Source organism: Acartia tonsa, chromosome 6, assembly GCF_053477335.1.
Source record: "Acartia tonsa isolate MP-2025a chromosome 6, ASM5347733v1, whole genome shotgun sequence".
Taxonomy (NCBI): Eukaryota; Metazoa; Arthropoda; class Copepoda; order Calanoida; family Acartiidae; genus Acartia; species Acartia tonsa.
Window position 1 is genome coordinate 22,774,803 of NC_137265.1, and position 27,357 is coordinate 22,802,159.

At 31.7% G+C, this 27,357-nt stretch overlaps 2 protein-coding genes across 4 annotated transcripts; both read right to left on the reverse strand.

The window, feature by feature from the left end:
• Positions 1 to 2,066: 2,066 nt before the first annotated feature.
• Positions 2,067 to 6,099, reverse strand: LOC145322131 (uncharacterized). Its single transcript, XM_080163924.1, has 4 exons — positions 5,808 to 6,099; positions 3,720 to 3,823; positions 2,924 to 3,043; positions 2,067 to 2,193 (listed from the first exon to the last, which is right to left on the reverse strand). The coding sequence occupies exons 1-4, from the start codon at positions 5,872 to 5,874 to the stop codon at positions 2,161 to 2,163; spliced, it is 324 nt and encodes a 107-aa protein (XP_080020050.1). The 5' UTR covers positions 5,875 to 6,099; the 3' UTR covers positions 2,067 to 2,160.
• A 2,763-nt stretch (positions 6,100 to 8,862) lies between these two features.
• Positions 8,863 to 24,839, reverse strand: Prps (phosphoribosyl pyrophosphate synthetase). Of its 3 annotated transcripts, none has more exons than XM_080163926.1 (11): positions 24,655 to 24,839; positions 18,149 to 18,217; positions 17,516 to 17,583; positions 15,062 to 15,180; positions 14,226 to 14,378; positions 13,134 to 13,234; positions 12,606 to 12,735; positions 12,133 to 12,200; positions 11,333 to 11,429; positions 9,661 to 9,853; positions 8,863 to 9,469 (listed from the first exon to the last, which is right to left on the reverse strand). In XM_080163926.1, exons 2-10 carry the CDS (start codon positions 18,211 to 18,213, stop codon positions 9,698 to 9,700), a joined length of 957 nt encoding a protein of 318 aa, XP_080020052.1. In that variant the 5' UTR covers positions 18,214 to 18,217; positions 24,655 to 24,839; the 3' UTR covers positions 8,863 to 9,469; positions 9,661 to 9,697. The 3 variants fall into 3 exon arrangements, with proteins under 3 accessions (XP_080020052.1, XP_080020053.1, XP_080020051.1); XM_080163927.1 differs by having other exon boundaries at positions 8,863 to 9,504; XM_080163925.1 differs by having other exon boundaries at positions 8,863 to 9,853.
• Positions 24,840 to 27,357: the final 2,518 nt, after the last annotated feature.

The window sequence follows — 27,357 nt, forward strand, 5'->3', positions numbered from 1 at the left end:
TCTTAAGGGACGGACAGACGGACATCATTCTACTTTGTATTATAGATAAAAGTTGTTGCCCCTGATGGTGGTTTTTATTATTATTCTTATTTTTTACTTGTATGGCTTCCAAAGTTAGATAGACATATCGCAATCACATAGAATAAGAAATAGAACATTTAAAACATTAAAACTTATTTCATAAATACAATAAAATATTAGTATAATCATGTTTAAGTAGCAGAGCTCATTTATATTTAAATAATAAACACGTTATTAAAGACAAGCAGGATATTGCAGCATAGTCACTACACAATTCTGTCGTCTATCTGTTATAACAGCTGAGAAAAGTACATACAATGTAATATGATGTCTAATAGAGCTTCATAGATGGACCAACGGACTATGTACTTATAAAAAGGTAACACACTTTATACTAATCATATATCAGAATTTAGAATTTAGTCATTTATCTATAACAACAGCTGAGAAAAACTACTAGAAGTCTATAAGTCACATTTAGCGTTACGGACTAACTGACCATGGACAGACAAACTGAGTAACCATGACTACCTAAAAAGCAAAGCAATATTTCTTATATTCGAAAAATAACTAAACCAAATAGCGGCCATTAATTCACAGACTTAGTGAAAGGTAGACAGAAAAAAATCTAAATAATCTTTTTTAAAAATATATTTAATTATAAATAAACTCTCAAACAATTAGAATTGAGAAGGCTTGATTAAAGCGAAATATATTTTCTACAAAGAAGTGTGTTCTTACTGTGTAGTTAGCTTAAGCCGCGCGTTTTTTGAGATATAAATAATTTAGGGATCTAAAGGGATAAGACAATGACCTATAAATTGATGTATACTTAATAAACAACCAATCAAATTCAGTAAAAGTTCCTAATTTTTAAGAGCCAACAAAAAAGAAAACGTTATATAAAAACTTTGGGGACTAGTCTAATAAAACAGCCTATTGTCCCATCTCTCACTGTATATAATTACTAATTCTCTGATTTCTTTAAAAATAATAACTCCAGAATTTTTTTTTTAAGTTCTGTTTAAAATTTTTCTGTGTTAAAATAAGTAACATACATGTATGATAATTATAACAAGGATTACAACATTCTTGAAGGAGTAGCTTAAAAAATCATACAAATACTCATATAAAAGTAACAGGATGTCTATTTATGTCAGTGTAACGACGAAACCGAAATGGATCTTTTTTACAGTGAAGGACCATGTAAGGTTTATACATTTTTTGGGGGGAAGAACAGTCCCTGAAGAATTTGAAAATTCCCCCACCAAAAAAAAATTTTACCTAAAATTTAATATGGAGGGTTAACTTAACCACCCTCACCCCCCCCCCCACCCCCCTCCATCTAAATCCCCCAGCAATTAACAACATAAGACACAGAACATTCATAGAAATAAGAAATATTGTTGAAATTGCCAAACTGAAAGATACTTAATGTAAGGACATGTTTAACTTTGGAAATACAATCACAATTTCTTCAAAACAATAGGAAAATTTAGAATACACTTATAATTACATAAAAATCCATAAATTCAGACCTGAATACGTCGAACAGACAGACACACCCTAGATGTAGAAAAGCTTTGCATTTAACAAACTCGTGCAATACACTTTTAATAAAATGTGATTTTTCTTACATGCAACATTTCAAACATGTGAATCAATTGTATTTAAAATTGCAGACATTATTGGAAAACGTTGCCAAAAAAAGTAATATACCATATACACAGTTGGTCAACGAAAGGACAAAAAATCCCTAGCACAGTGGGTCATAGATGGGACAAAAATACACTTTTAGTACTTTCTTGGCTATATTATTACTTGGATCTTACACCAGATTTTCATGTTCTCTATGATAAAGTAAAACTTGCAACAGGCTAAAACAACAATAACCCCCTTCCGCCCCCCTTACCACATATCCAACTGGATAAACGAACTGACCAATAAAAGAGTTACATGTTGAAGACAATTTTTTCCTGTCATAAAATCCACGTATATTCTATATTCATTGTTATACAAGACCAACTATGCCAGTAAAAGCACAATTCATTTAACAAAAATTTATTAGAATTATTGAATATAATTTTTGTAACACAATGAAATTTCATTTTGAACCATAAGATTGTCGATTGTTCTCCTCTAAGGACAAGCAGCAAAATAGTCTGTACACACCTTAATAATAGATAAAAGTTACAAATCAAGTCAATAATATAGGGTATCCTAGGATTTTATGTAAATCATAACTTTTAATTAAAGATAACAAACGGCAGGGCTCGGCAACCACAGCCCTAATCAGCTTAGAAAAGACTCATAAATAAGCCATTCTGTTTATATAGACACCCAATAAGACTCAGCCAACAAACTTAAATTCAGTCACCTGTCGCCGTGCGGCTTCATCAGCCACCCAATAAGCCTTAGCTACCTATAACCACACTAAGTAACACCGCTTATCGATGCATCTTAGACAAAGCTGCAATCGTAGTCACAACAAAGCGCACATTTTTAAGAAAGCTGGATGCTTGTAGGAAGAGTCATTATAAGCTACAGTCAACCTCAGCCTTAGCCAATCTCAGTCGCAACAACCAATATTCAAGCTAACCCCTGACTGAATTGGTAAATAAGTGTACTTACAATACAAATTACATAACTAGTTATTTTACTCATAATTATTTTAAAGTCAATGAATAAACCCGACCCTGCCAGAAACGTCGTAAGCATATCCTACGATATGCATACAACGTTTCTGGCAGGGGACCTGCATAGGATCTAGGTTATCATTTACAATGTCTTTAATCAGATAAGGCAGCTAGGAGCCTGTGATGCAACCATAAAATTAGCAAATTACACCCACAAATAGACATCCTGTTACTTTAAATATGGATTTTCAGTTGTGTAACCCTACCTGCAAAGGGTCGAGATTACCATGTACAAAGTCGTCAATCAGATGAGGCAGCTGGGACGCAACCATAAAGTTACACGTGGCCTCAAATCCGTTGATCAGCTGTCCGAGTTGGGCACATATCTAAATAAGGATAATTATAACCTTAAAAATCACAGGAACATTAGTTCTGACAGTTGTTGCCTTTAAATCAAAGGTATATAGGGATGAGGCAATTGATCTAGAAATCAAATTTCTAGCTGTCTTAGACGTGTACTATAACCTCTGCAACTATTCTTATTTTAAAGACTTTGGGGACTTCTGGGAAATCCAGATTTATCCAGAAATTTTGAAGAAAATTGTAAAGGGTGTGTTAATAAAATTTAGAAAACTATAAATTAAGAAAAAAGTTCCAAGAAAAAAGCATTCATTTGAAAATTAGATTAACAGTACATCAGACGTAACCTTCCTTAATTAATTACTAGAAAAATCTCCCTGGAACTCGTTCAAACCCCCATATTCCTAAAGTTAAAAATGCCACTATAAATTTAAGGGTTATGAAACGATATTTTTTGGAGAAAAAAATTTTGAAGCCTACCATCTCATAACAAATTTTTCTGTCTGCTATATTCAAAACTAACTCAGCGAATTAGCGGCATTTGATATGCTAGTACCCAAAGTCGGTCAGAATCTGCTAAATTCTTGCACATTCCCTTTAAGCCAGTACCCAAAGTCTGAGACTCCTAAAAATTGAATATTTGATTCATTGTCCCCTTACTCCCTGACTAGACCTAATATTATGACAAGGAAAAAAAAATACTTGTTTAACATATTCAACAATCTGATCCTCTGTTGTTTCTGAAGTTATGAACTCATCCAAATCTCTGATAACATCAGTGCAGATAGCGCAGGTCAGCTCATTACCTAGATAAGTAATATTATGCTATGTCAGACAGGTAAAATTGACTTTCTCAAGTAATAAACTCATTCAAATCTCTAATTACATCAGTGCAGATTGCGCAGGTCAGCTCATTACCTAGATATTTAATATTATGCTATGTCAGACAGGTGACAATGAGTTTACAAAGTTATAAACTCATATAAATCTCTAATGATCTAAGTGCAGTTGGCGTAGGTCAACTCATTACCTAGATAAGTAATATTATGCTATGTCAGACAGGTGACAATTAGTTTAAAGAGTAATAAACTTGTCTAAATCTTCGATGACATGTGGTGTGTGTCAACTCACGATCTAGATAATGCTATGTCAGACGCAGACAAAAATTCTTTACATAAAAAGATTAACTTGTTGTAGGAAAGATTTAGGCAATAAACCTTAGATCCACAGTCAGATCATATTTGTGTAATAAAATCAACATATGACTTTGATCATAATCTCAGCAAGGTGATTTAAACTATGGTTGGGCCGGATATCCGGCCAACGCCGGATATCCGGCAAATATCCGGTTATCCGGCCAAATTATCGGATATCCGGCCGGATAACCGGCCAAATTACTACATATTAAAGTATCAAAAAAGGATATAGTCCCTTTCGTGGCAACGCATCTTAAGGGGCGATTCGTTGTATTTTTAAAATTGCTTTTAATAGGTTATTATAGATATAGGTTAGGTTATATTTGGTTATGTGATTGCCCCGCAGGGTTAGGCAATTGGCCCCGCAAGGTTAGAGTCCCACGCAAGGGGCTAGAAATAGGAGGAAAGTTACTGTGAAAATACAAATAACCGCTCTTAAGGGGCATTGCCACGAAATTGACTATACCCGCAAAAAAAATTTCTTTATAAACGGGTGTTTTATATTATACTAGCGACTGCGTCCCTAGTATCTAGGGACATGAAAGTGCAGAAAAATAACTTCAAACCTTACAACAACTTTTTTATAAAAATTAAACAGCCAAAACCCACCCTGGGACCTATAAGAAGCTTCACTCTAAAGGAGAACCATATCGGTTCAACGGTTAGCAAGATCCTTCGCTACAGACAAAAAAAGCTTATTACTTTATATAATAGGATAAAATTAAGGTTAAAACTTAAAAATTAAGTAACTATTAAATGATCTTTCTTCTTTGCAAATAAATCTAATTAACTATTGCTATCCTCAATCTGTAATATCAACCCTTACCGGTTGGAGGATGAGCGGGAAGGTGGCGTTGAATGCCTGCCCCCCCCCCCTCCCTCTGTTTTTTTCTATCCCATTTTATGTGTATAAAAGGTAGAGGGCTATAACTAAGTGACTTTCAAAATATGGGTATGACACATAACTGAGAGTTGAAATTTTTTAATACCTCCTTCCTGGCGGGCACAGGATGCCAGCAAATCTTGTAAGGTCATTCAGGTTCCAGGTATAATCCTGCAAGTCCTGAACCTCCAGGTCTCCAGAAATCTTTAAACGGTTCCTGTGACCGCAAATTTTTACTTAAAGATTTCAAATTTTAAACTTAGGCTTTTTTAAATATCTTCATGACATATTACAATTTCATTAAATCCGTTGCCGTTTACCTGCCAACCGTCGGTTTGCGGCTGGCAGCTGCCAAGTACTGCTGCCACCGCCAAAATTTATGTTTTGAGATTTCTAATATAAAATTTATATAAAGATAAACATATTCAGAAAAAATTGTTCTTCTAGCTTTAATAATAAGAAAATTACAGCCATTAAAGATGAAAAAAACAGTGATTTTTGTTGTAAAATATAAAAGATTATATTGCCGGATATCCGGCCGGATAGTTTCAATATCCGGTATCCGGCCGGATATTAAAAATGGCCGGATATCCGGCCACACCGGATATCCGGCCCAACCCTAATTTAAACATTAACTATTAGAAGTACTTTTAACTTTGTACATAAAAGAAACATGTGAAGAATTATAATTTGACTTATGACAAAGGTGACCTGTTTTTGGTGCTGGTACGCTAGCCAAGGCCACTCCAAATAAACACAAAACAATTAGTATCTTCATTTTTTTAGTTTCAAAATTCAACTGCGACTATTTTTTATTAATTTAATAAGAAGGTACGGAATTCTTATCTTTTTAAAAAGATAAAAAATAATTTAGTGATCACTTAATATTTTTTATTTTAAATAACCTTCAAATGACTAGATAAAGTAGATTACAGATTATGTCTATTTTACAAAGTTTAAGTTTTAATTTTGAAATGCTTGACGAACCTAGTAAAAGTGTCTGACTCTGATTATGACGTAAAAAAATAGCCAATGAGAGGCCACTATAAATTTTACCAATGGTCAATTACAGTGTATACTGGCCTCTCATTGGCTATTTTTTTTACGTCATAATATCCAACCCCCCTAATATTAATAGGGGAGTGGATACTAGATAGACAACCCTTCTGTACGCCCCTGTAGTTACCCTTGAAGTCTAGTCAGAGATGGGTTTTTAAGTCAAGAATGCCGCGTTTTTTCGACATTTTTTAGACCTGTCGTCTTCCGTCAATCAATCATTATTATGAAAATGACTCGTAGGATTTAAACAGAGTATACAACTATTTATTTAAATATTTCGCTTTTGTTGGTACGGCTTTTATAGAAGAAAAATAAATTATCTTAAATCCATTTTTGCTCTATATTATTTAATGCATCTTTTTAGAGCTTTATTAGACACTAGCGGCTTCGCCCCTAGCCTCTAGGGGCTTTGCCCCAAGAGGTGATAAAAAAATTAATATTTATTGTTTTTAGTGAGAGAATGTTGCTATTCTTTCATTCAAAATAAATGCTGGAATAAAAAATAATAAAAAGGGCAGCCTGCGGCAGCCTGTACCAGAGCAAAATAAAAAATAAGGGGGGGATTTTTTTGTTTTTGGGGGGGTTAGGGGTGTCCCACCCCCCAAGAAAATAGCTTAAAACCACCACAGGACCAATAGGTATATACCCTCAAGAGTAGAATCCGATCGGTTCAGTGGTTACCGAGATCTTAAGCTTCAGACGGATGGACGGACGGACAGACAGACAGACAGACATCATACTACTTTGTATTATTGATTATACAAATGGCTATAATAATAATTTTAATTAATTTCTAAGTTGTATTCTCTGTTAATAACTACGAGGCATTTTCATAATAATGATTGATTGACGGAAGACGACAGGTCTAAAAAATGTCGAAAAAACGCGGCATTCTGGACTTAACAACCCATCTCTGACTAAGATAATCGACGATATATTTATTTATATCCCCAACTATAAAACAAATTATACCTTCTGTAGAATAAATTAGAGGTTGAAAAGTTTGGACACTACGGACACAACCAACCAATATATATTCAATTAATGTTTTTAAACCAGCGAATAATACAACGTTGTTATAAAACTTTGGGTATTTGTATAATTTACCAGGGAGTAAGGGAGGGGACAATGGATCGAATATTCAATTTTTAGGAGTCTTAGACTTTGGGGACTGGCTTAAAGGGAACATGCAAGAATTTAGCAGTTTCTAACCAATCTTGGGGACCAATTATGAATGACGTCACGCAAAATCATGCATAATCTCGCGGCAAACTAGCGCGTCAACAAAAAGATAAACAATAACAAGCAGACAGAATATTTTGATTTTGAAAATTATTTTGTAAATTGAATCATTACATTTATTTTTATATCTAATTCTTGTTTAATGTTAATTCATTCCAATTAGTTCGTTGTAGAAAGAAATTATATTAAGATTATTAGTTATTATGAGCAAAGCCTTCCTATAATTAGGTCCCGCACATTTGTACGTCCGTAACGATTAGCTCTTTTCGTTACATTAGACATGTTAGATGTTTCTTATTGATTTAATGTAAAGGCAAAAGTTTTTTGTCTTTAGCTTAATATTTCTGTAATTAATGATCCGATTAATTTCAAAATTTTAGGGAAAATTCACGAAGTCCTGAGTTGTTCAAGGTTTGTTTATCATTAAAATCTCAAGATGGTGTTATTTTATTTTTCTGTCCTGGATGCTAGGAGCGCAGCTACCAGTTATCCTAAGATATGTTACTTAAACCTTAAGATCTTTAAAATTAAGATGTACTTATGTTCTCAACTATTTTATTTATGTAGTATGAAATTTTGACGCAAGGAATCTCATTTTTATTTCGTTAAATGAAATAACTTGAGTTAAAAGTTCTGTAGGAAGGTAATTGTTTTAGTAAGTTTTGTAATATAATTATTCAAAGGCTTTTTCATGTCTAAGCTTTTTAGTAAATACAATAAAAAAATTTGGGTAAAAGAAGTTGTAAAAATAAAAGGGTCTGTTTCCTTAATTTTCCGAAGTTTATATAATTATAATAACAATTATGGAAATGAATTGTAAACAAGGGTTTTGATCTCTAGATCCAAAGGCTTGTGGTATAGCATCAGTTTAAGGATGGTGCATTTCGAATTAAAAACAATTCAAAAAGTCAAAAATTTCCACTAAAGGTTGCTATATTGCAAATACTTGTTTTATCTGGAAATATCTGGGTTTTCAACCTTAAAGGGTCACAACTATAAAATTGAATTAACTGCCCATTGTCCCCTCCCTTACTCCCTGATAATTTACATTGGCAGATAAACTTCCAATCACTGCACTGCATAGAACTATAAGAAATTATTTTCTCGTATTCATTCGAATCCGGTGGATAGGAACCGGTTCTCATCCATACGAAAAAACTATGTCTAGCATTGTATTATATCCAGCTTTCTACGAATATAGAAATTTACAATCATAAGATTTAATCTCATAATTGTACATTCTATATCCGCGGAAAGCTGATTATAATACGATGCGAGAAATAACTATTCTAATACTCTCGCCGATAAACATAAAAACACAAGTTGAATACTTATTATAATCACGCAACCTTGCAAGACTAGGGCACAATAAAAACGTCCTAAAACCACAAAACTGTTTGAGATCAGAAGATATTTTAATTGTTGGAAAAGGTATAAAAAGGCATAATAAAAAACAAGAAAAAGATTTAAAATATACTTGATTTATTACATGTAACTGTTAAGTACATATCAAACAAAAATAATTACAAATTCAAGAAGCTATTGCCCTAGAAAAATCTTGGAAATTAAAATTTGTGAAAATTTGAAAAAAAAAGTATTTATGGGACGGATTTAATAATTTATAGGCTTAATATTTTATCATTTTTTTAAATTGTCGTAATTATAAAATACATAGGTATGAAAGTGTAGGTTTTAAACTTTTTTTACTTTTATGGATTTTTTAATGAAATTATTACAATTTTTATTTTAAATGCATAAAAAACATTTGTTATTTTAAAATAATTATTCTAGATATTAATGAAATATGCAACTAAAACGTGGCTAAATTAATAAAAATAATATTAATCTTAATTTAAACATTTTTAAAGGTTTGCTTAAATTTTTAAAAATGAAAAAAAAATCATGATCATTGAAGAACTTAAATAAAATTTTAAATATTAATAAACAGTTTTACTTATATCATAAATATTACAGCTTAACTATAAATTGTATAGGACACCAGTCTTAAATAATAAAATAACGCTGTTTTGATAATTATAACAGCATAAATAAACTCAGGGGTATAGCAATTACTAAGTTGCATAATAATAATAATAATAATATGGTGCTTTATCATGTCCGCAAAAATCTCTAAATAAAAAATTTTAGAAATCCGCAAGGTTTCATGTTAAAGGTGTGGTGTAGTGTTTTGCTGCTGTAGTAATAAATTTGCGGTTCTAGCCACTCTGATTAATTCGTTTTATTTACGGCCATGATAAAACACCTATAATAATATAATTCCATGTTTGTTGTAATAATAATTAATATGGCACATTACTAAATAGATATGAGACAGACTCCCCGTTGTGTGTCCGCCTCACGGCCTCCGCGAACATCATGGACACGTCGATGACCCGGAGCTTTGGACAGATCTTCATGTGCTCCTCCTGGGGCATCGAGTTCGTTACCACCACAGCCTAAATACACACAAAAAATTATGAAAATTTTAGTTAAACTTTGAATTAGGTATTTTTTAAACTCATTAATACATTCATCATTTCAAATTTCGTCATAGAATACTTTAATCATTTTCAAATGGGACTATGTACGAGCAATTTTTTTGGTTGAGATACTTGGTTTTCGTTATATAGCAAGTTTATATTATAAATCATTAAATGCTTTAACACAAAAGTATACTTTTTCACTGCAAAGTGTATATTTAGCCAAAACGGGTGATGACTTGTAATAATGTAAACAGTTTCATAAATGTACTTTTGCATTTGATGATGTTTTACCGTGTTATTTTATTTTGCACTTTGAACTCAACAAAACATTTGATTGTAATTAGTCAAAAAATCTCCTAATAATTTTTTTGTCATATAAAACTTACCATGATATAAAGATATTAAACATAACCCTAGTATATTCACCCAATGAAAACACTTAAAATCACTGTTGGAAGGTGCTTATATACACTTACTCTTGTTCGTGCATTGTACCATTTCAAAGCTTATATAAAAATGATGATGAAACAATTTTTTTAGTTGGTATAATTATATCAAACAAAACAAAAAAAATACTCGAAATTACTGCTAGAAGGGGCTTAAAATGTCTAGCTCTTGTTTGTACTTCATCTACTTATGTTTTAATTTTAGAGTTAAATTATAATATAAATATAAAACAAGGTTTCGAATTGATAGCACGATTTTGTCAAGATCTATCTTTCATGGAAAGTTCAATTTTTGGAAAAAAAACACTAATAATTACATTGATAATATCCTATAGATAAATTTAGAAAATAAGTTGCATGTTTCATAATATTTCTAATAAAAAGTAATCTTAATTTATTATAAGCCCTAACATTAGGGCTTTAATTTGTATTAATCGCATTATCCTTATATATAAGTTGCCGGATGTCTGTCTATGTGTAGCGAAGGATCTTGTTTGCCGCTGAACCGATATGGTTCTCATTTACAGTGAAGCTTCTTATAGTTCCAGGGAAGATTTATAACTATTTCATAGGAGGGTGCCTTCAACCTCCGAAAAATACCCCCAAAAAATAAAATTAAAAGTAGAGGATCAACTTCCCCCTTAATTCCATCAATCTTAAGTTCCCCTAGAGGCGATTAGTCGCCAGTATACAAATAAAGTAAACAAGAGGGGAGGGGGAGTTAGCGTTTTTTCATTCACTTTTTAATTCTGAACCAGTTATAAAAGATCTATAGTATAGATGTTTATACAGATAACTACCTCACTTACTTTTTCAATGATCTTATTCGTCTGCTACAAAATTATTTCCTGCTACTTGGCTGTGTTAATACAAACCACAACAGTGGTTGATTTTCAATAACCCAATCTAAAGGCGGCAAAAGGACAGTGCGATGTGGAGAAACAGTTATTTAAACCTTTCCCCTTTAGTGTTTAACTCTTATCCATTCATAATTGAAATAGTTTACCTCAAAATTAGAGTTATTAATCCTCTGAAGAGCAGGTCCAGAGAAAATTCCATGTGTGAGTATTGCATAGATTCTTAGTGCACCAGCCTCAGCTAACCTATAAATAATAATTCTATGTGTGAGTATTGCATAGATTCTTAGTGCACCAGCCTCAGCTAACCTATATATAATAATTCTATGTGTGAGTATTGCATAGATTCTTAGTGCACCAGCCTCAGCTAACCTATATATAATAATTCTATGTGTGAGTATTGCATAGATTCTTAGTGCACCAGCCTCAGCTAACCTATACATAATAATTCTATGTGTGAGTATTGCATAGATTCTTAGTGCACCAGCCTCAGCTAACCTATATATAATAATTCTATGTGTGAGTATTGCATAGATTCTTAGTGCACCAGCCTCAGCTAACCTATATATAATAATTCTATGTGTGAGTATTGCATAGATTCTTAGTGCACCAGCCTCAGCTAACCTATATATAATAATTCTATGTGTGAGTATTGCATAGATTCTTAGTGCACCAGCCTCAGCTAACCTATATATTTGTGTTTGTCTGCTTTTTGATCAATTTCAGCGGCATTCTATGCGCTATTCCTGAAAGTCTTCAAAATTAAGCAAGATAAGAACAGATGCATAGGTTTCAGTATCCAAAGTCCAGGATAGTAAAAAATATGAATTTTAGATCCATTGTACTATCCCCATATCCGTGATTTATTTCATAATATTCTACTTGTCCCCAGCTAGACATATAGTTCCACAAGTATTTGTCATGTATACAACAAGTTGTTAATACTTACTTGTCCGCAGCTAGACATATAGTTCCACAAGTATCTGCCATATCGTCAACAAGGATGGCAACTTTGTCCTAAAAAAAGGTTTTTATTAAAACATTATAGGATAAAAAACAATATTTTTAAGGCACATTAAAAAAAAGGTTTTTTGTTAATATTAAAGAAAGTCTTTTTCCTTTTACATCAAGTAAATAGGTAAATATATCAAATAGTCTAAAGTTTAAAAACTGAAGGAGATAGTGTCCAGTCTAATTAAATGGATATAGAATACATGGATATTTATAGTTCTAATTTAGGTTGCTGACAGTCCTCAAATATTGGTCAATACGTCCCTCCAGGGTCATGGGAGGGGATGGGGTAAAGTCGTAAGTGGTGGGGGGATTGAAGTATCGTTATATTTGTCACCTGGGAGAAACATTTTATTAGGGTATGCGAGAATCTCTCTATATATCCATTAACTGAAATTAATAACCATTAACCTTGGCATCACCAACTAGAACCATCCTGTCCACCTCGTTGGCCCTCTTCCTCTCCTTGTGAATCAGCGCGAACTCCACGTTCAGTCTGTCGGCGATTGAGGTCACACGCTTGGCGCCACCAGCGTCGGGGCTGAAATTAATTAGGTTTTAAATTATAGGACAAAATAAATCATGCCAGTTTCCCTCAAGGTGCCTAGGTAGTGAAGCACATAAACCTCCACTTTTTTTTATTTATTTCATAATTATGGGGGTCTGGTTTCTCTGTTTGCTAGCAACTTTAAGGTAAAGCCCCCCATATTATTTATGAAGGTAAGGCATACTTTTTTTACGGTGTAAATAACAATTTACAAACTTTGGTGCTTTTATCCCAAATCAATAGCTGGAATACTGAAAACAGCTTCCCCCCTGCAGGTTTGTCGGAAATAAGGATGTAAATAATCTATTATATCCTTTTTCTTACATGCAAAATACTAATTTTACTTTAAAATATCCTAAAATATTTTTTTCTTAAAAGAACACTTTTTCTACCTGACAATGATGGCATTTTTCCATTCTTCAATATTTTCTTTGATCCACTTGAGAACGGCTGGCTCTGCGTAAAGATTGTCCACTGGTATGTCAAAGAAACCCTAGATTAAACCATATTTTACTGTTCATTAGGCTCTATAAAATTTCTTAACTGTGTACATATTGATATATGGTATGTAAAAAAGCCCTAATATTGTTACATATTACAGTTCAAGGTTTTTCAAAACTAATCATATGCTGTGCTACTTGTACACATTAAACTAAGTTATAAAATAACAAGGATGACAACATTCTCAAAATAGATCTCTAAAATTAGAAGGAAGGACAAGCGAAAAATAACTTTTGTAGAGTGTCAGACCTTAATAAGCAGAATATATGTATTATGTAAGTCTAAACAAAATTGCTCAAAACTTTGTTGCAAATCATTCCGAATTGTTACAGGAATAATTATGCAAAGTTTTAAATCGATAGGACAATTCTAACATGTCTAAATTAACGAAAAGAGGTAATCGTTTTACAGACGTACGGACCCTTATAATGGAAAAAATTGCTTTTAAATACATATTTTGGTATCAAGACTAAACATCTTGACTTGACCATAATCTATTCCATAAATATATTCCTAGAAGTTGCCAAGTATTTACCTTATAATCAATCATTAATGTATACAAATCCAAAAGATTATCATTATATAACATTCTGTATACCTAACATTTATTCATTAAATGAATTATTCATTTAAAAAAAAATTATTTACGTTGGATAGAAGAGGCTATTTGTGTTTCTTATAAATCACATATTTCTTTTGATATCATCAAGGCCTTTGACTTTCGTAGTAAATAGTAGGTTTTTTCCTGGGCGATTTCTCTCTGGAGGGAAAGGTCCCTCTCCTAAAATAGTTATGACCTTCCCGGGACCTATGAGAAACTACACTATTAAGGAGAACTACATCGGTCATGCGGTTAGCGACAGACATACTAAGTTACTGGGTAATGCTTGTATTCAAATTAAAAAATTTAAAAAACGATGGTTTAGCCAAAAAAACCTCCCCCCCGGCCCCCCCCCCTCTCCCTTTATCTTGATAAGTTATACCTGTATTTGACTGGCATGAAGGTCCATGGTAATGATATGATCCGCCCCGGCGACACTCAACATGTTGGCCACCAGCTTGGCAGAGATGGGGGCTCGGGACTTGTCCTTCTTATCCTGCCTGGCGTACGGGTAGCACGGGATCACAGCAGTTACCTGCAATATGAATTAAGATTATGACCAGTGTCACGCCAGGGGGGCGTGGACATCCATTTGGAAAGAGGGATTGCCATATTTGGATCAGATTTAGACTTCCAGCTTATTTTCAAAATTGTAAAAGGTTGATTTCCCTGAGACTTCCAAGCGGCTAAACATCTAAACTAACAAACTAACAAAGTTTTTGATAATGTCCATATTTAACCTTAGGTTCTCAAGTTGTGTACAAAATTAACTAAAAGATTACTTTTATTGAAGATTGTATCCACATAGAAAGGGATTACAAAGTTTTGATGTATATAGCGACAAATATATTCAGTGATGAAAGAAAGTGTTTATCATTGTCCAGTATGGGTTTTCATTTTAAAATTCAAAACTAATTAGACAGACGTATGTACTTTGAATCTTGATTCTTTCTTAGAAGAGATAACCAGAGTTATTTGGTGAGATCACAATTGACGATAAATTAATGTACATCTCTAATAATGATAAACAATATTACCCCTTCTTAGATTAAAATTATTGCTTTAAAGTTTTGGATACAGTTAGCTTGAACCAAACAATTAGGACTTAATAAAAAGTCCTCAATGTTTTTAGTCTATAATTAAAGAGCATGTTTAAAAACCTATTGGTACAAGTAAGATTAACAGTCCAATGTCCACTCCCTCCAACAGAATACTTACCCTCTCAGCAGAGGCAATTTTGCAGGCATTAATCATAATAAGCAATTCCATGAGATTGTCGTTGACCTCTCCCCCACCAGTCTGTACTATATACACATCCTCTCCTCTCACACTCTCGCCTGCAAAGGGTTAAAATGGTTAATTTTCTTTAAATGTCGTCATTGTAGGGTTTGGTAAAGAGGGGAGGCGGATGAGTCACTTTTTGAAACCAAACCTAAAACTCTAAGGAACTCAAAAACCAAGATATTAATGTGGTACTATGTGGATTTGAAAAGAAAAAGCAACGGAATCGCCGCTCTCGACAAAACCACCGTTTCCCATCGAAATTTTGTTGAGTTCCTTTGAGTTTTAGGTTTGGTTTAAATGGTGTCACATCCGCCTACCCCTCTCTTTACATCGAAAGAAAAAAATTCCTTTAAGTAGGCATGTAAACTTCTTTGTATTCTTTTTAATTTAGGTGGTCCAAAAAATTTGGCTTTGATGACAGGAAAAAGTAAAAGGATGTTTGACTGACATTTTAATGTGATTATTCAGTAAGAAATAATAAAAATTCCACAGTTGACGTCATGTCATAAATAATGTTGTGCAATTTATCAAAAAAGCATTCGTCTTTACCGAATATTTTTTTCTAAATTAAGGGGGGTGGTAACACTCTTCCAAATAAAAGAATAATATCTCCCATATCGCTTCGAAACCGATTTATATCCGATGGATTAGAACTATTTATCGGCATCTCGAGGCTAAAAAATTAGTTTTAAACTTTTCGTTGTACATTTTATATCCGCGGTAACCTGTTTATAATACGATGCAAGAAATAACAATTATAACATTGAAAGCTTAAAAGTATGAGACATTTCAATAAAAAGGGAAATTGTTCTAATATCTCTAGTGCATTAAAATGATTAGTTGCATTTTCAAAAAAAAAATAAACATGTGCTAAAATGTTATTTTTATGTAAGCGAAATGGGGTAGTACAATAAAAAAAATATTTTTAGCAGCAAAGTTACTCTTTACTTCGAAAAGTCTATCTAAAACGTTCAGAAGGAAACAATATTTTCTAAGCTCCTATTTTAGATAGAGATGGCTAAAATTTCATGTCAATATTCAATTCATTATGGTGCTTTATCCATGGCGGTTGGACTGTTTTTTTTAAAACTTCAGCTGCTTTTGTATTAGAATAAAATATCCAGTATTTCTAGGGGTTTTTGTGTCTAAATGAAAGAACAAGTAGCTTTTTTTCTTTATTTTCTCTAGGCGATCTGAGAGGGGACAAAACTAATATAAGAAAACCATAACTTAATCAGACTAGGAATCTTGTATTTTGGCCACCACAATAAATCACATAATGTAAATGATTACTACTAAATAACGTGGTAACATTAATCACATAATTGATATAATTTTCTGCTGGATCTTTTAATCACAACGATGCCACTGCCAATGCCTCTAGTGCGCCAATTTTTTAGCGGCTCACCCTATAAGCGATCAAAATGGCAGTGAGGAGCCGGTAACACTTTAGAAACACCCACTGGCTCCCTGGCATTGCAAATTGACTACTGCCACGGAGACGGTGGGTGTTTCCAACGTTTTTTTTTCGGCTCACAACTACCATTTTGATTTTAAGATCCATTTTTATTGGAAGCAACGGCAGTGGCAGTGGGCAGCACTAAATGATTAAAAAAGCCAGCTCAGTATTTGTGAAGTTAAAAAATCTTAGTGACAAAAGTGATAAATCAAGCAGTATAAAATATAATTTAATAAGCAGTATTTCCTAAGGTTACAACACATTCACGTTAATGAAGCATGATATAATTTTATTTATCATTTAGGTTACATTCATTTTTATGTACTTTTCATTGCAATAAAAATATTGTAGATAACAAATTTAGTTTTAAGCGGTTTCTTAAATAAACAAAGTAATTTATTTGAGTAGATGAATGTCATGGCAGATTAGTGATGTTTAAACTCTTTTTCATTTTGCCCAGGGGATCTAATGGTATAAGACAATGGACGATAAATTTATGTACAATACATCCCCAATGATGATGTTTAATCTCTATTTCATTCATTTTGCACTTTCACACAAAGCACCTTGTTAATCGCTAATACCCCCCTCTACCATTATTTTTCAAATATATTGAAAATATGGTAAAGTAGATTTTGGTTTGTTCATTACTTAGGTATTGAGTAGTCCTGAAGGGCTAGTGCACCGCAGCAATAGACTACGCAGGGTTTAGTCATAGAGACAACAAACTACCTATCTAATTTTCAATTTAAAAATGAGGTTGTGTGGTAATTTTTGTTATGGCAAGCTATAAAATACCGATGATTTTTAGTGGGGTTATATGGAGATGATTTTTTTCTGTGATTTATTATAATTTTTATGTTTTAAAGTATAATTTTCTTTTGATCAAGCGCTATTTTTTTCTTTAAATTGTATAATATAAAAATTACCTATTTCCACACAAGTTTCTAAGTTTGCAAATTTCTTGGTAACAACTTTGCCTGACTGTAGACCCAATCTGAAATTATTTTTTTTTATGTATAAATGTTTCTTTTAAATGTAGAATATTTTCTCTAAAAATACTATTTATTTATTCTTTTTATTTAGAAGTTAAACTGTAAGCTAAATCTTTCTTGCGATGATACTTTTTCGGCTCTGTTGTAGCTAATTTTGTTGTTGTGATGAGTATTACAGACTAACAAATAAAAAAATAAATTATCTGATTTGAGATTTGAAAATATTGTTAGCTCAAATTCATTCTGTATTAAATTAGTCTATAGAAATCATGAAAAGTGCTTTGTGAAGCTTCCCTAGAATAGAGAATTCAATCAGTTCAGTTGTGGAGATCTTAAAGGACAAACAAACAAAACTTACTACCTTATATAACAGGATAAAAATAGGAATAGGCACTTTGAGGACATGATCAATGAACAACTTTTTAAGAAACCCTTTTTATTGGTGGAAAAGTTTGCACATTACTGTTTTAAAATACACCCAAAGTTTGTAAGTAAACCCACTTTGGGTACCAGTATAATTCACATTCCAATGTACCCATTCTCCCGTCTAACAAATAGGAAGCTTACCTGTCACAAAGTTTCTTGGTGAGGTCATTGTGTGAGGAGCCACTGAATACTTTTATGTTCGGCATTCTCCTGTAACGTTCACACATTTTTAGTTCATAACTTCATACCATTAACAATTTTATCAGCTTTTTTTTAGTTTTTAAAAGTATTTCAAAAATTCATAAATAGTCACTTTTTATGGATTAAAATGGCAAAATAATGCTCAATTACCTAATAGGCAACAAGCTAATTTTTAAATAAATATTGCCAGCTGCTATATCCAGTGTCTACTGGCAAAATGTATTTGAATTGATAGATTGCCTAGTAGTAGACTTTTAGGGGCAATGTAATATATTTGGCCATTGAGAAACGAGAATTTTGGAAAGTTAGTCTAGGATCAATTACATTCAGAGGGAGGATATTCAGAACATTTCTTACATTTTTGGCTTGAATCCATTAATTTCTGTTGAATATTGAAAAATAATGTATCGTATTATGGAGAATTTTTCCTTTTTTGGCTTGGCCCGAGCCATCAATCAATCGTATAATTTTTTATTTTACTATCCGCAGAAAACAGTCTATAATACGATCCAATAGATAAATACTAAAATCCTAGATTTTACTAAAGTCTAAAATTTCAGCTGTATTTCAGAAATTTTCAGACATTTGTATGTCATATATTTTATACGTAAAGGAAAGGAAACAAGGACAACAACAATGAAAAATTTAGCTCTTGGAGACAAGAAAGTAAATTTGCCAAAATAAAGTTAATAATAGGAGTAGTAAGGAAAATAAGGAACTTAAAAAATAAATTGGCAATTAATAAATTTACTTTGTATATCAATTACATGTAGTGACAACACATAACGGTTAATCTAATAAGACTGAATGACAGACTGACAGCCATGGGTCCTTTTCAATGAAACTGTGCTGCTTGAAGTAAATATCTAAGTTAAGGACACATATTTTATATGCGTCTACTTGTGCGTAGTTCATCTATTTTCGGTACAGGCAGGCAAGTCAAAAATTGTTGATATTATAAACATCCAAGAATAGTTCAATTTCCGGTAATTAAGATCTTTAGAACGGAAAAAGTAATTTAAGAATCTTTAGAAATCATGATCACAAGTTTCAACAAATAAGATTAATTAATCAAGATTTTATATTTAACAGCATAATAAAACAATGGATGTAGAATATACAGGAATTATAACAGGGGAAAATTTGTTGTCAATTTAGCTTGCTAAAATGTAACTCGTTTATCCAGAAGGAAGGGAGGGGATGGGGTTATTTAGCCCGCTGCAAGTTTCACTTTATTATGAAAATCTTGTGTAGATTCAAATAATAATTCATCCATCAATAAAACACATTTGACACTTTTTGAACTCTGAATTTCTCTATCTGAGTTGCTCTGTTGTACAATTTAATTAATTTCTGCTAAAAAAACTCCAAAATAGAAAGCTTTAAATTGGAAAGGAAGGGAGAGAGTTTATAGTAAATGTACTATTACATATTGTATATTATATACATGAACTATATTGTGTTTTAAAAAGCGAAGCTTTTCTATGATTAGGGTAAGTTCTTCCGTAAGGTATAGCTCTGTTGGTTTATTTATACATTAGAATTGTCCTATCTATTTCAAACTTTGCTGATGATTCCTGTAACAGTTGACACGATTTAAGAAGCATAGCAAGTCTATAATCTTCACCAGAACGTCAGTACGTTCATTTAAAACATGCTGATATTTTCACAACAACTTTTTAATATCCCATTCAACTGTTTTGTTGAATAATAATTACTAGGACACCAAGGTCCAATATCATGAGCGAAGCATCTCTGTAATTAAATCCTAAAAATGAAACTATGTCCGCATACAGTATCATATCCTGTATTTATTCAATTTTGCAACTTTACTTTAGATTTTTATTGAACTTTTAAATTCTGACAAGTTCTGATACTCAACAAAAATTTTCATTGGTTTGTCCTTTGTTATTTATTTGGAGCTTCGTTTTTATGGCTGTTGTCATCTTTTTTATATTAAATTTTGCATTACGCTAATTAGAATTGAACGATATGCATATTTTTTGCATCGACAGTGTTAAGAATTTGATATGTCGGGATTTTGCTGTATAAGAAAGCTATAAAATAATTCATTTTGTGTGTGTGTGTGTATTATGAAAATTAGTAACAAAGCTACTCTATAATTCACTTTCTCCGTCCGTTCGTTATTAACAATGTGGGGGAAATATGAATTTCTCGTCTGCAAATTAAGATAGTCTGCAATTTTTTTTGCGTGAAAATGTCACTTACCCAAGAGCATAATGTATAAAAACTTACTTGGTCTATCAGTGTGTCGGTCGAGCTTCAAAAGATTTATTTATAAAGGTTTGACGATTTCCTAATCTGATTTTTCTCTATGTTTTTTCTTTCTCTCTTTTATACGACCATTAAACATCTTTGTACGTTCAACCATGCTTTTTTGCTTAGCTGCTATATCCTCTGCTATATCCTCAAAATCATAGTGTCTATCCATGTCTTAATTACCTAAGGTTGTTCACTTTTCAGAAAAGGTTAACCCCCCACCCACCCACCCCTACCAAATATTATTTATCTTTACAATGGTTAGTTTTTATTATATTTCCAATACCCGTACACTATGAAGCAAAGCTTTTATACATTTACGTTCGGTAGCTCTTCCCCCAAGTTCTTGCAATATTGCACGAGCATTCCATTTGCACACATGTAAAATTGTTTCTAGAAAGTCAGTACGTAAATTTTGACAATTTCTAGTTGAAGTGTTTGTTCTTTTATTTTTTGAATTGTAAATCCTTTAACGATAAAGGTATATCAACTCTGTAATTACTTCTCAAAATGTTATTATGTCCATCATAATTAATTTTAGGACAATTTTCTCTCTAATTTTTGTAAGTGCTCAGTCTATAAAAAAAACACTTATAATGTTAGTTTTTCTGACCGTCTGATATGTTAAGCTTCGTTATTGTTATTATCCCTGTTTGCTTAATAATCATCATATTTCCAATATTCTACGTAGCAGAAGTATATTTTTTTAAATAAAAGGATAGTTTCATGAAAGAGTTTAGATTTTAAGTAATAGTTCTAAACAGTTCAATGACAATAGCAATATTTTGTAAATAATCTTAATTTTACTGTTTAAATCTACTTAAAAAAAATTAAATATCTTGCTAACCGTCTAAGCAAAATATAGCGATTCTAAACAATGGTATTTTTTACATCCATCAACCCAAGAGCAATACCCAAAGGAAAAATTTTACCCGGCAAAAAAATGGTTTATAGGTCGACCATTCTACCCCTCCTCTCTATCTCTTTATTATGTGCTAGGCCTTCTATGGGCGTAGCTCATGTAATGAATTAAAGTTTTATATTATTAACCAAAATAATTTAATATATAAAAAATACATAAAAAATCATTTATAACAGTCGTATGAATTAGAAACCCAATGATTGTTTATTCAATCAACGTTATTTTACTTTGATTTTCACCACAAATAAGGTTTATTCACAAAAAAAATCACTTTTCAATTTACAGCTTTGTTTGAGAAAGTTCAAAAAAACAAAAGTGTATTTTTACTGAAGCTGTAGTAAAGGATAGAAAAATAACAAGAGCTAATATTGAAAACAGCTGATTTCACAGTATATAGTATATATATAGGTTGATATTTGTGCTTTCAATCTTTGAAATATAAATCAACTATTCTTGTGCTATGTACATTGTACATTAGATATGAGACAAAGTGGGTTTTCCAAATGGTAGTAAGGGCCCAGAAGGGGTTAGGGGGTTGGGTGGGATGAAGGGGGGGGGGGAGGGGGGGTGCTTGGTGACCAAATTAAAGCAATGAAAAATTACCATGTGACCACAGGAAACTGACAATTAATTACAAAATACTAAATTATACATTGTATAATTTGAATTATTGCACATTTACAATTTATTATATTATGAAGAACGTGCATGTAAATACTTTTTATTGTTTATTGTAAGATGTACACCCCCCCCCCCCCATAAAAAAGAGTTACTTTGGGAATGATAATGCAGCCAAAATATTTATTAAAAAGTTTTTCTCACTGAAACAATACATAGCCCGTGGGGTAGATGCATCCCTTACTAAAATTTATATGGGGGGGGGGGGGGGAGAGAATAAATATTACAAAACATGGGTTAAACGGGAAAAAAATAACTGAAAAAATACCAAATTATTTTTCACATATATAACATATTTTTACTGTCATCATGGAAAGATTTTTAAAACTTATCTTAAAATGCCGAAACAATTATTTTTCAAGAATCTCTTATATTCTAAAATAAACTTGATTATTCCAGATAATTCAGAAGCAATGTTTAACATTGAACTAGAAGCACTATGTACATGATTTTACTAAGATTTAAAAAAAAGACAATATTCGTTTATTGCCCTGTATGTCAAATGTAGGTAACCCCCAAAATTAGATTAAATCTATGCACCCCCTCCATCCCTCCTATTTCCCCCATTTGTAATGGACATTAGAAAATTGGGAGGTGGACTGCAACAAGTTTTTAAAAGTGCAGCTTCTATATAAATTACTTTGTCCGCAATGCATAATCATACAGTCTTGAGCAAAGCATATAAACACAAAAATACAAGAATTTATGTCATTAAATAACTATTACCCAATTGAAAAACAATAAGAGCCTTGGATAGACTAAATAAATTTTGAAAAAAAAGGGACATTACTTTCTTTGAGAAATCTTAATGGTCATAAATTGGGAACTTAAAAAATTCATAGGTAAAACAATATCATAGCATAAAACATAAAGCTTCACTGAAACACACATCTTGATTGGTCCAACAATTTTTTTTAACACATATATTTTTCAAATTACTTGATTAACATTTATAATTGTCCTTGTTATTGAGTTAGGACTATTCAAATATGGGGAAAGGGTTACTTTAAGTCGGCGTATGAAGAGTTGAGACATTTTTCTTGGAAGGATGGGGGGCAGAACCACATTAAAGAATTAAGGGGGCGGGACAATAAGTTAATTTATAAATGCTCCTCCTAATAAACCCAAACAATTTTCTAATTACTATTACGTCAAACATTAATATTCTAAGAAAACTAGAAATCGTTTCAAGAAAATTCTCGCAAGTTATTAATAGCTTGATTGAGGGGGGGGGGGGGTAAGAATCGAAGAACGTTTAAAGAATTTTTCAAGGAGATATACTAGGTACTCCATAAGTAATTTTTCTCTTCGATAAACTCTAAATAATACATTGAATGCCTAGTATTTCCAATCAAGGCTTAAATTCTTTTCTTATAAACATATAAGAAGATTATCTTATATTATCATCTTATTATTTTTATAAGAGGGGGGTGTGGGACTATCCAAGCCCTATAAAAAACAGGTAAGAAACCACTAATTTTATTTAACTTAACAGATAAACAAAATTCTATGTATTTCGTAGATTTTTGTTAAAATAAAATTCCAAGGTCAACAAAGTTGCATCAATATCGATCAAACTTTATCAGCAGGATAGTTGATTCAGAAAAAAGTTGGTCTTTAGTTAGCCCTTTATTGGCAAAGAGAAAAAGAAAAATAAGTTGAGGTCTTAGATAAAATAAGAACTAATAAAGAAATCTTTAATTAAACAAAGAATACTTACAAATCTTTAAAAATGGTTAATTTTCCGAAATTGGTATTTCCATTAAACATGCTAAAGGATATCTTATTCCTTTCCATGGTACTATCCCTTTAAAAGTAAAAAATAAGAGAAAAAAATTTATATTCTTTTCCATTTGCTTTTGGTTTGTAGAAGAATTGTCCATGTTTGCATTGTCGAGAAAGGTATTGGATTTTGTCTCTAAGTGGAAATGAATTTCATTATAAACAAACACTTCCATTCCATTATAATTAAGATTTTTTTTAAAATATTTTCATAAACAACAACATTAATGCAACCAAAAGACATGCCGATTTTCAATTTCTTTGACATAAATTTTTTATTCCAGCAATTACGAAGAAATTTGTTCAATTCTGTTTACAATTACAAAATATTCTGCTTACTTAGTTCTGACTCTTTTCGAGTAAGTTCTTTGTTAGTTCATAAAAACATTTTAATAATCAGGTTTTAAAACATTGACTGGGTGGGTGTTAAAAATGAAGTATACTAAAAATTCCATACTTTTAGGTCAATGACATTACAACACACAAAAAATGCGTCTTAAATCATAGAATTATTCTAAAAAAGGTTCCAAACAACTTACTAATGCAACACTTATTATATTTTCATTTTCCGGTTATTTTTAATGGTTTTTCAATAACAAAAGCCGTCCGTCTGTCCGTCCGTACACTACGTCAAAGAAAAAAGTTAGTATGTCAAGTAAGCATCTGTCTTGTATAATGTATATCTTTTATTTGTCAGCTTGCCTTATTTTAGTTATTTGCTTCATATTAATGTGACTCGCTACATGTCGAGGTTGTCATCCTTGTTTTAAATTAAAAATATTACCTTTCTAGTGTATTTATGGGTTTGGTGTTAAAACTAAGATCTGAATTTGTCGACAGGTTTGATGTTGGCGGTTGCTCAGTCAAGGTGGCGTCGGCGGTTGGTTGGCCTGATGTTGAAGGCAGTGAGACCCCGTTAACAATTTGGGGGTGGGATGACGCCTCAATGGTGGCGATAAAAATACATAGGGATCTGAAAATTGTAAAATTTAATTTAAAGAAAAAAATAAATAGTTTAATACCTAGTAATTTAGTTGAAGAAAATATAAAGGCAGACTGGATGTAGAGATCTCTTAAAACCAAGTGTAAAATAAATTTTAAAAACATCAAAATCTCAAAAAGCTTCTTAGAAAAATTACAGAAAGCGACTGGATAATTGAAATAGATCAGATTTTGATTAAGATAAATTAAAAAGTTCTTAACTTTATAAAACATAAGTACGTTACTTCCTACAGCAAACAAGAAATAAGAAATAAAATAACTATATATAGATAGTACAAATAAAACGATTAACCCACATAATTTCAAATACTACAAAATACACAAAATGTCACTCACTGTAAAACTGAAACTAACATCATAACATGTGCTTTGAGAAAATGACTAGTATAAAATGAATAAGATTTTTTCCAGTATGGCTTCAAAACTGATTAATCTCCACTGGATTAGAAGCAGTTCTCAGCCATACTGAAAAATCATATATATAGCATCTCTTTTACATACAATTTTCCACGAAAATTAAAATAAAAATCATAAAATTAATACCAATTTTATGGTTTTATTTTTAATATTTTTTTCATATCCGCGGAAAGCTGTCTATGATACGATGAAATAAATAATTTTCACCAAACATCTCCCAGCTGTTCTATAATGAAAATAGAAAAACCATAACAATCACAATAAAAAAAACTAAAAAGTTTAAAAGTATCCGGTAAAACTAAAAGTTACTAGTACATCTACTAAGATTCGTGGAAGGAAGAACTACTAAAAGGAGAGTTAGGAGGAGTATGGAGCTGCATTCAACTTGTTCCATCAACAATAGTCCTGGTGTTTATACATAATTACCCAAGATTTGTCTTGAAAATACATCAAGATATTTGTAATTAAATTCTTAACTTAGCTATTCTTTTATTTAGCAATATCAACCCATAATATAAAGTAGCTTGTCTGAAGCTTAAGATCTTAATGAATACGATTGGGTTCTCTAAATTAGTCCTGTGCAAAGCCGATAGTATTACATAAAGAAGTAAGGTTTTTTAGGCTAGTTATTTTCAGATTTAAGTCTTAAAATGGATTTAGGATATTTTTCAAGTTTCTCTATACGCCTTTGAATGCAGGGCTCCTAGATTCTAGGGGCACAGCCGCTAGTTTATTTATAATATTCAAAACTAATTTAGGAAGTAAAATTAATTTTAAAATTAGCTAAGATAACATTTTGTACAGTTTAAATTGAAGGAATCCTAGAAATATCTTGATTGATCCACAATTAATAGGGAAGATTTTCATTAGTCCTAGACAGGTATTAGGCTATTTTTCACAGGCATTAAACATTAAAAATTTTAACATACAGTATATAAAACATGTTTTGATTAAGTGAACATAATATGATTAATAAAATGTATGTGCAACATTGCAAAAACACTATAAAATGTCTCCTTTCCCCTTAAATCTAAGAAAAAAGGGGGATATTATTCTGTTATTTTAAACAGGGGAAGGCATATCTATCTAAACACAGAGAGAGAGAGAGTGTAAGGATAAAAGTACAACTTGTAAAAATCTAAAATCAAATGTTTTGATTTATAGTTTTATAATGTACTTTTCCTCTCTCAGCATAATATTTTTTATCATTGAAATGAGATGAATGAACTTATAAATCATAAAAAAATTAGGGTATAGTCCCTTTCGTAACATCGCACCTTATGGGGCGATTCTTCGTATTTTTCACAGTAGCTTTTCTCCTATTTCTAGCCCCTGCGGGGGGCTCTAACCCTGCGGGGTCAATTACCTAACCCTGTGGGGGCAATCACCTAACCCAATATAACCTAACATAACCTAAAATAACCTATAAAAAGCCATTTTAAAAATACGACGAATCGCCCCTTATGGGGCAATGTTACGAAAAGGAATATTCCCAAAAATTGTGTATGCATATGTACAGTTTTATGATTTTATTTAAAGCGTATTTTTGGTGCGTCAAATTTTTTTTGCATAATTATGCATTTTTAGTTATCATAAATTTATTCATAAAATAAAAGTTTGAAAAGAAACTTTAAAAATAGATATTTAGTAAAATGCGCTTCTCATTCTACTTAACCTAATATAATGGATAATGAATATACGTGGATATTACGACAGGGGAAAAAATTAGGTTGCTAACTTGGACAACATTTATTGGTCAGTTCATTTACCCGGTAGGAAGGGAGGGGATGTGATAAACGTGGAGGATCGTTATTTTAGCCAACTACAAATTTCACTTTTTAAAAAATATAATATGATAATCTGGTGGAAGATCCAAGTAATAATAAATCAATCCTTACTAAGTAATTTAATCAGAAATAAACTTCGCAGTAGCAAAGCTACTTTTCAATACTGATTTTAGATAATAAATGACAGGTATATTCATTCTCTATTTTTTTGTACATATAGGGTTTTATCGATATCTAAAAATGATTTTTAAAATATTAAATTAGCCAGCTGTGAGTTTCAA

Coding starts and splice junctions, on each gene's coding strand:
- LOC145322131 (XM_080163924.1), bottom strand. CDS start 5,874: ATGAAGATACTAATTGTTTTGTGTTTATTTGGAGTGGCCTTGGCTAGC. Junction 3,824..5,807: donor CGTACCAGCACCAAAAACAG/GTCACCTTTGTC, acceptor TTACTTATCTAG/GTAATGAGCTGACCTGCGCT. Junction 3,044..3,719: donor TTGTTGAATATGTTAAACAA/GTATTTTTTTTT, acceptor ATCCTTATTTAG/ATATGTGCCCAACTCGGACA.
- Prps (XM_080163926.1), bottom strand. CDS start 18,213: ATGCCGAACATAAAAGTATTCAGTGGCTCCTCACACAATGACCTCACC. Junction 14,379..15,061: donor AAATTGCCTCTGCTGAGAGG/GTAAGTATTCTG, acceptor TTCATATTGCAG/GTAACTGCTGTGATCCCGTG. Junction 13,235..14,225: donor TTCATGCCAGTCAAATACAG/GTATAACTTATC, acceptor GGTTTAATCTAG/GGTTTCTTTGACATACCAGT.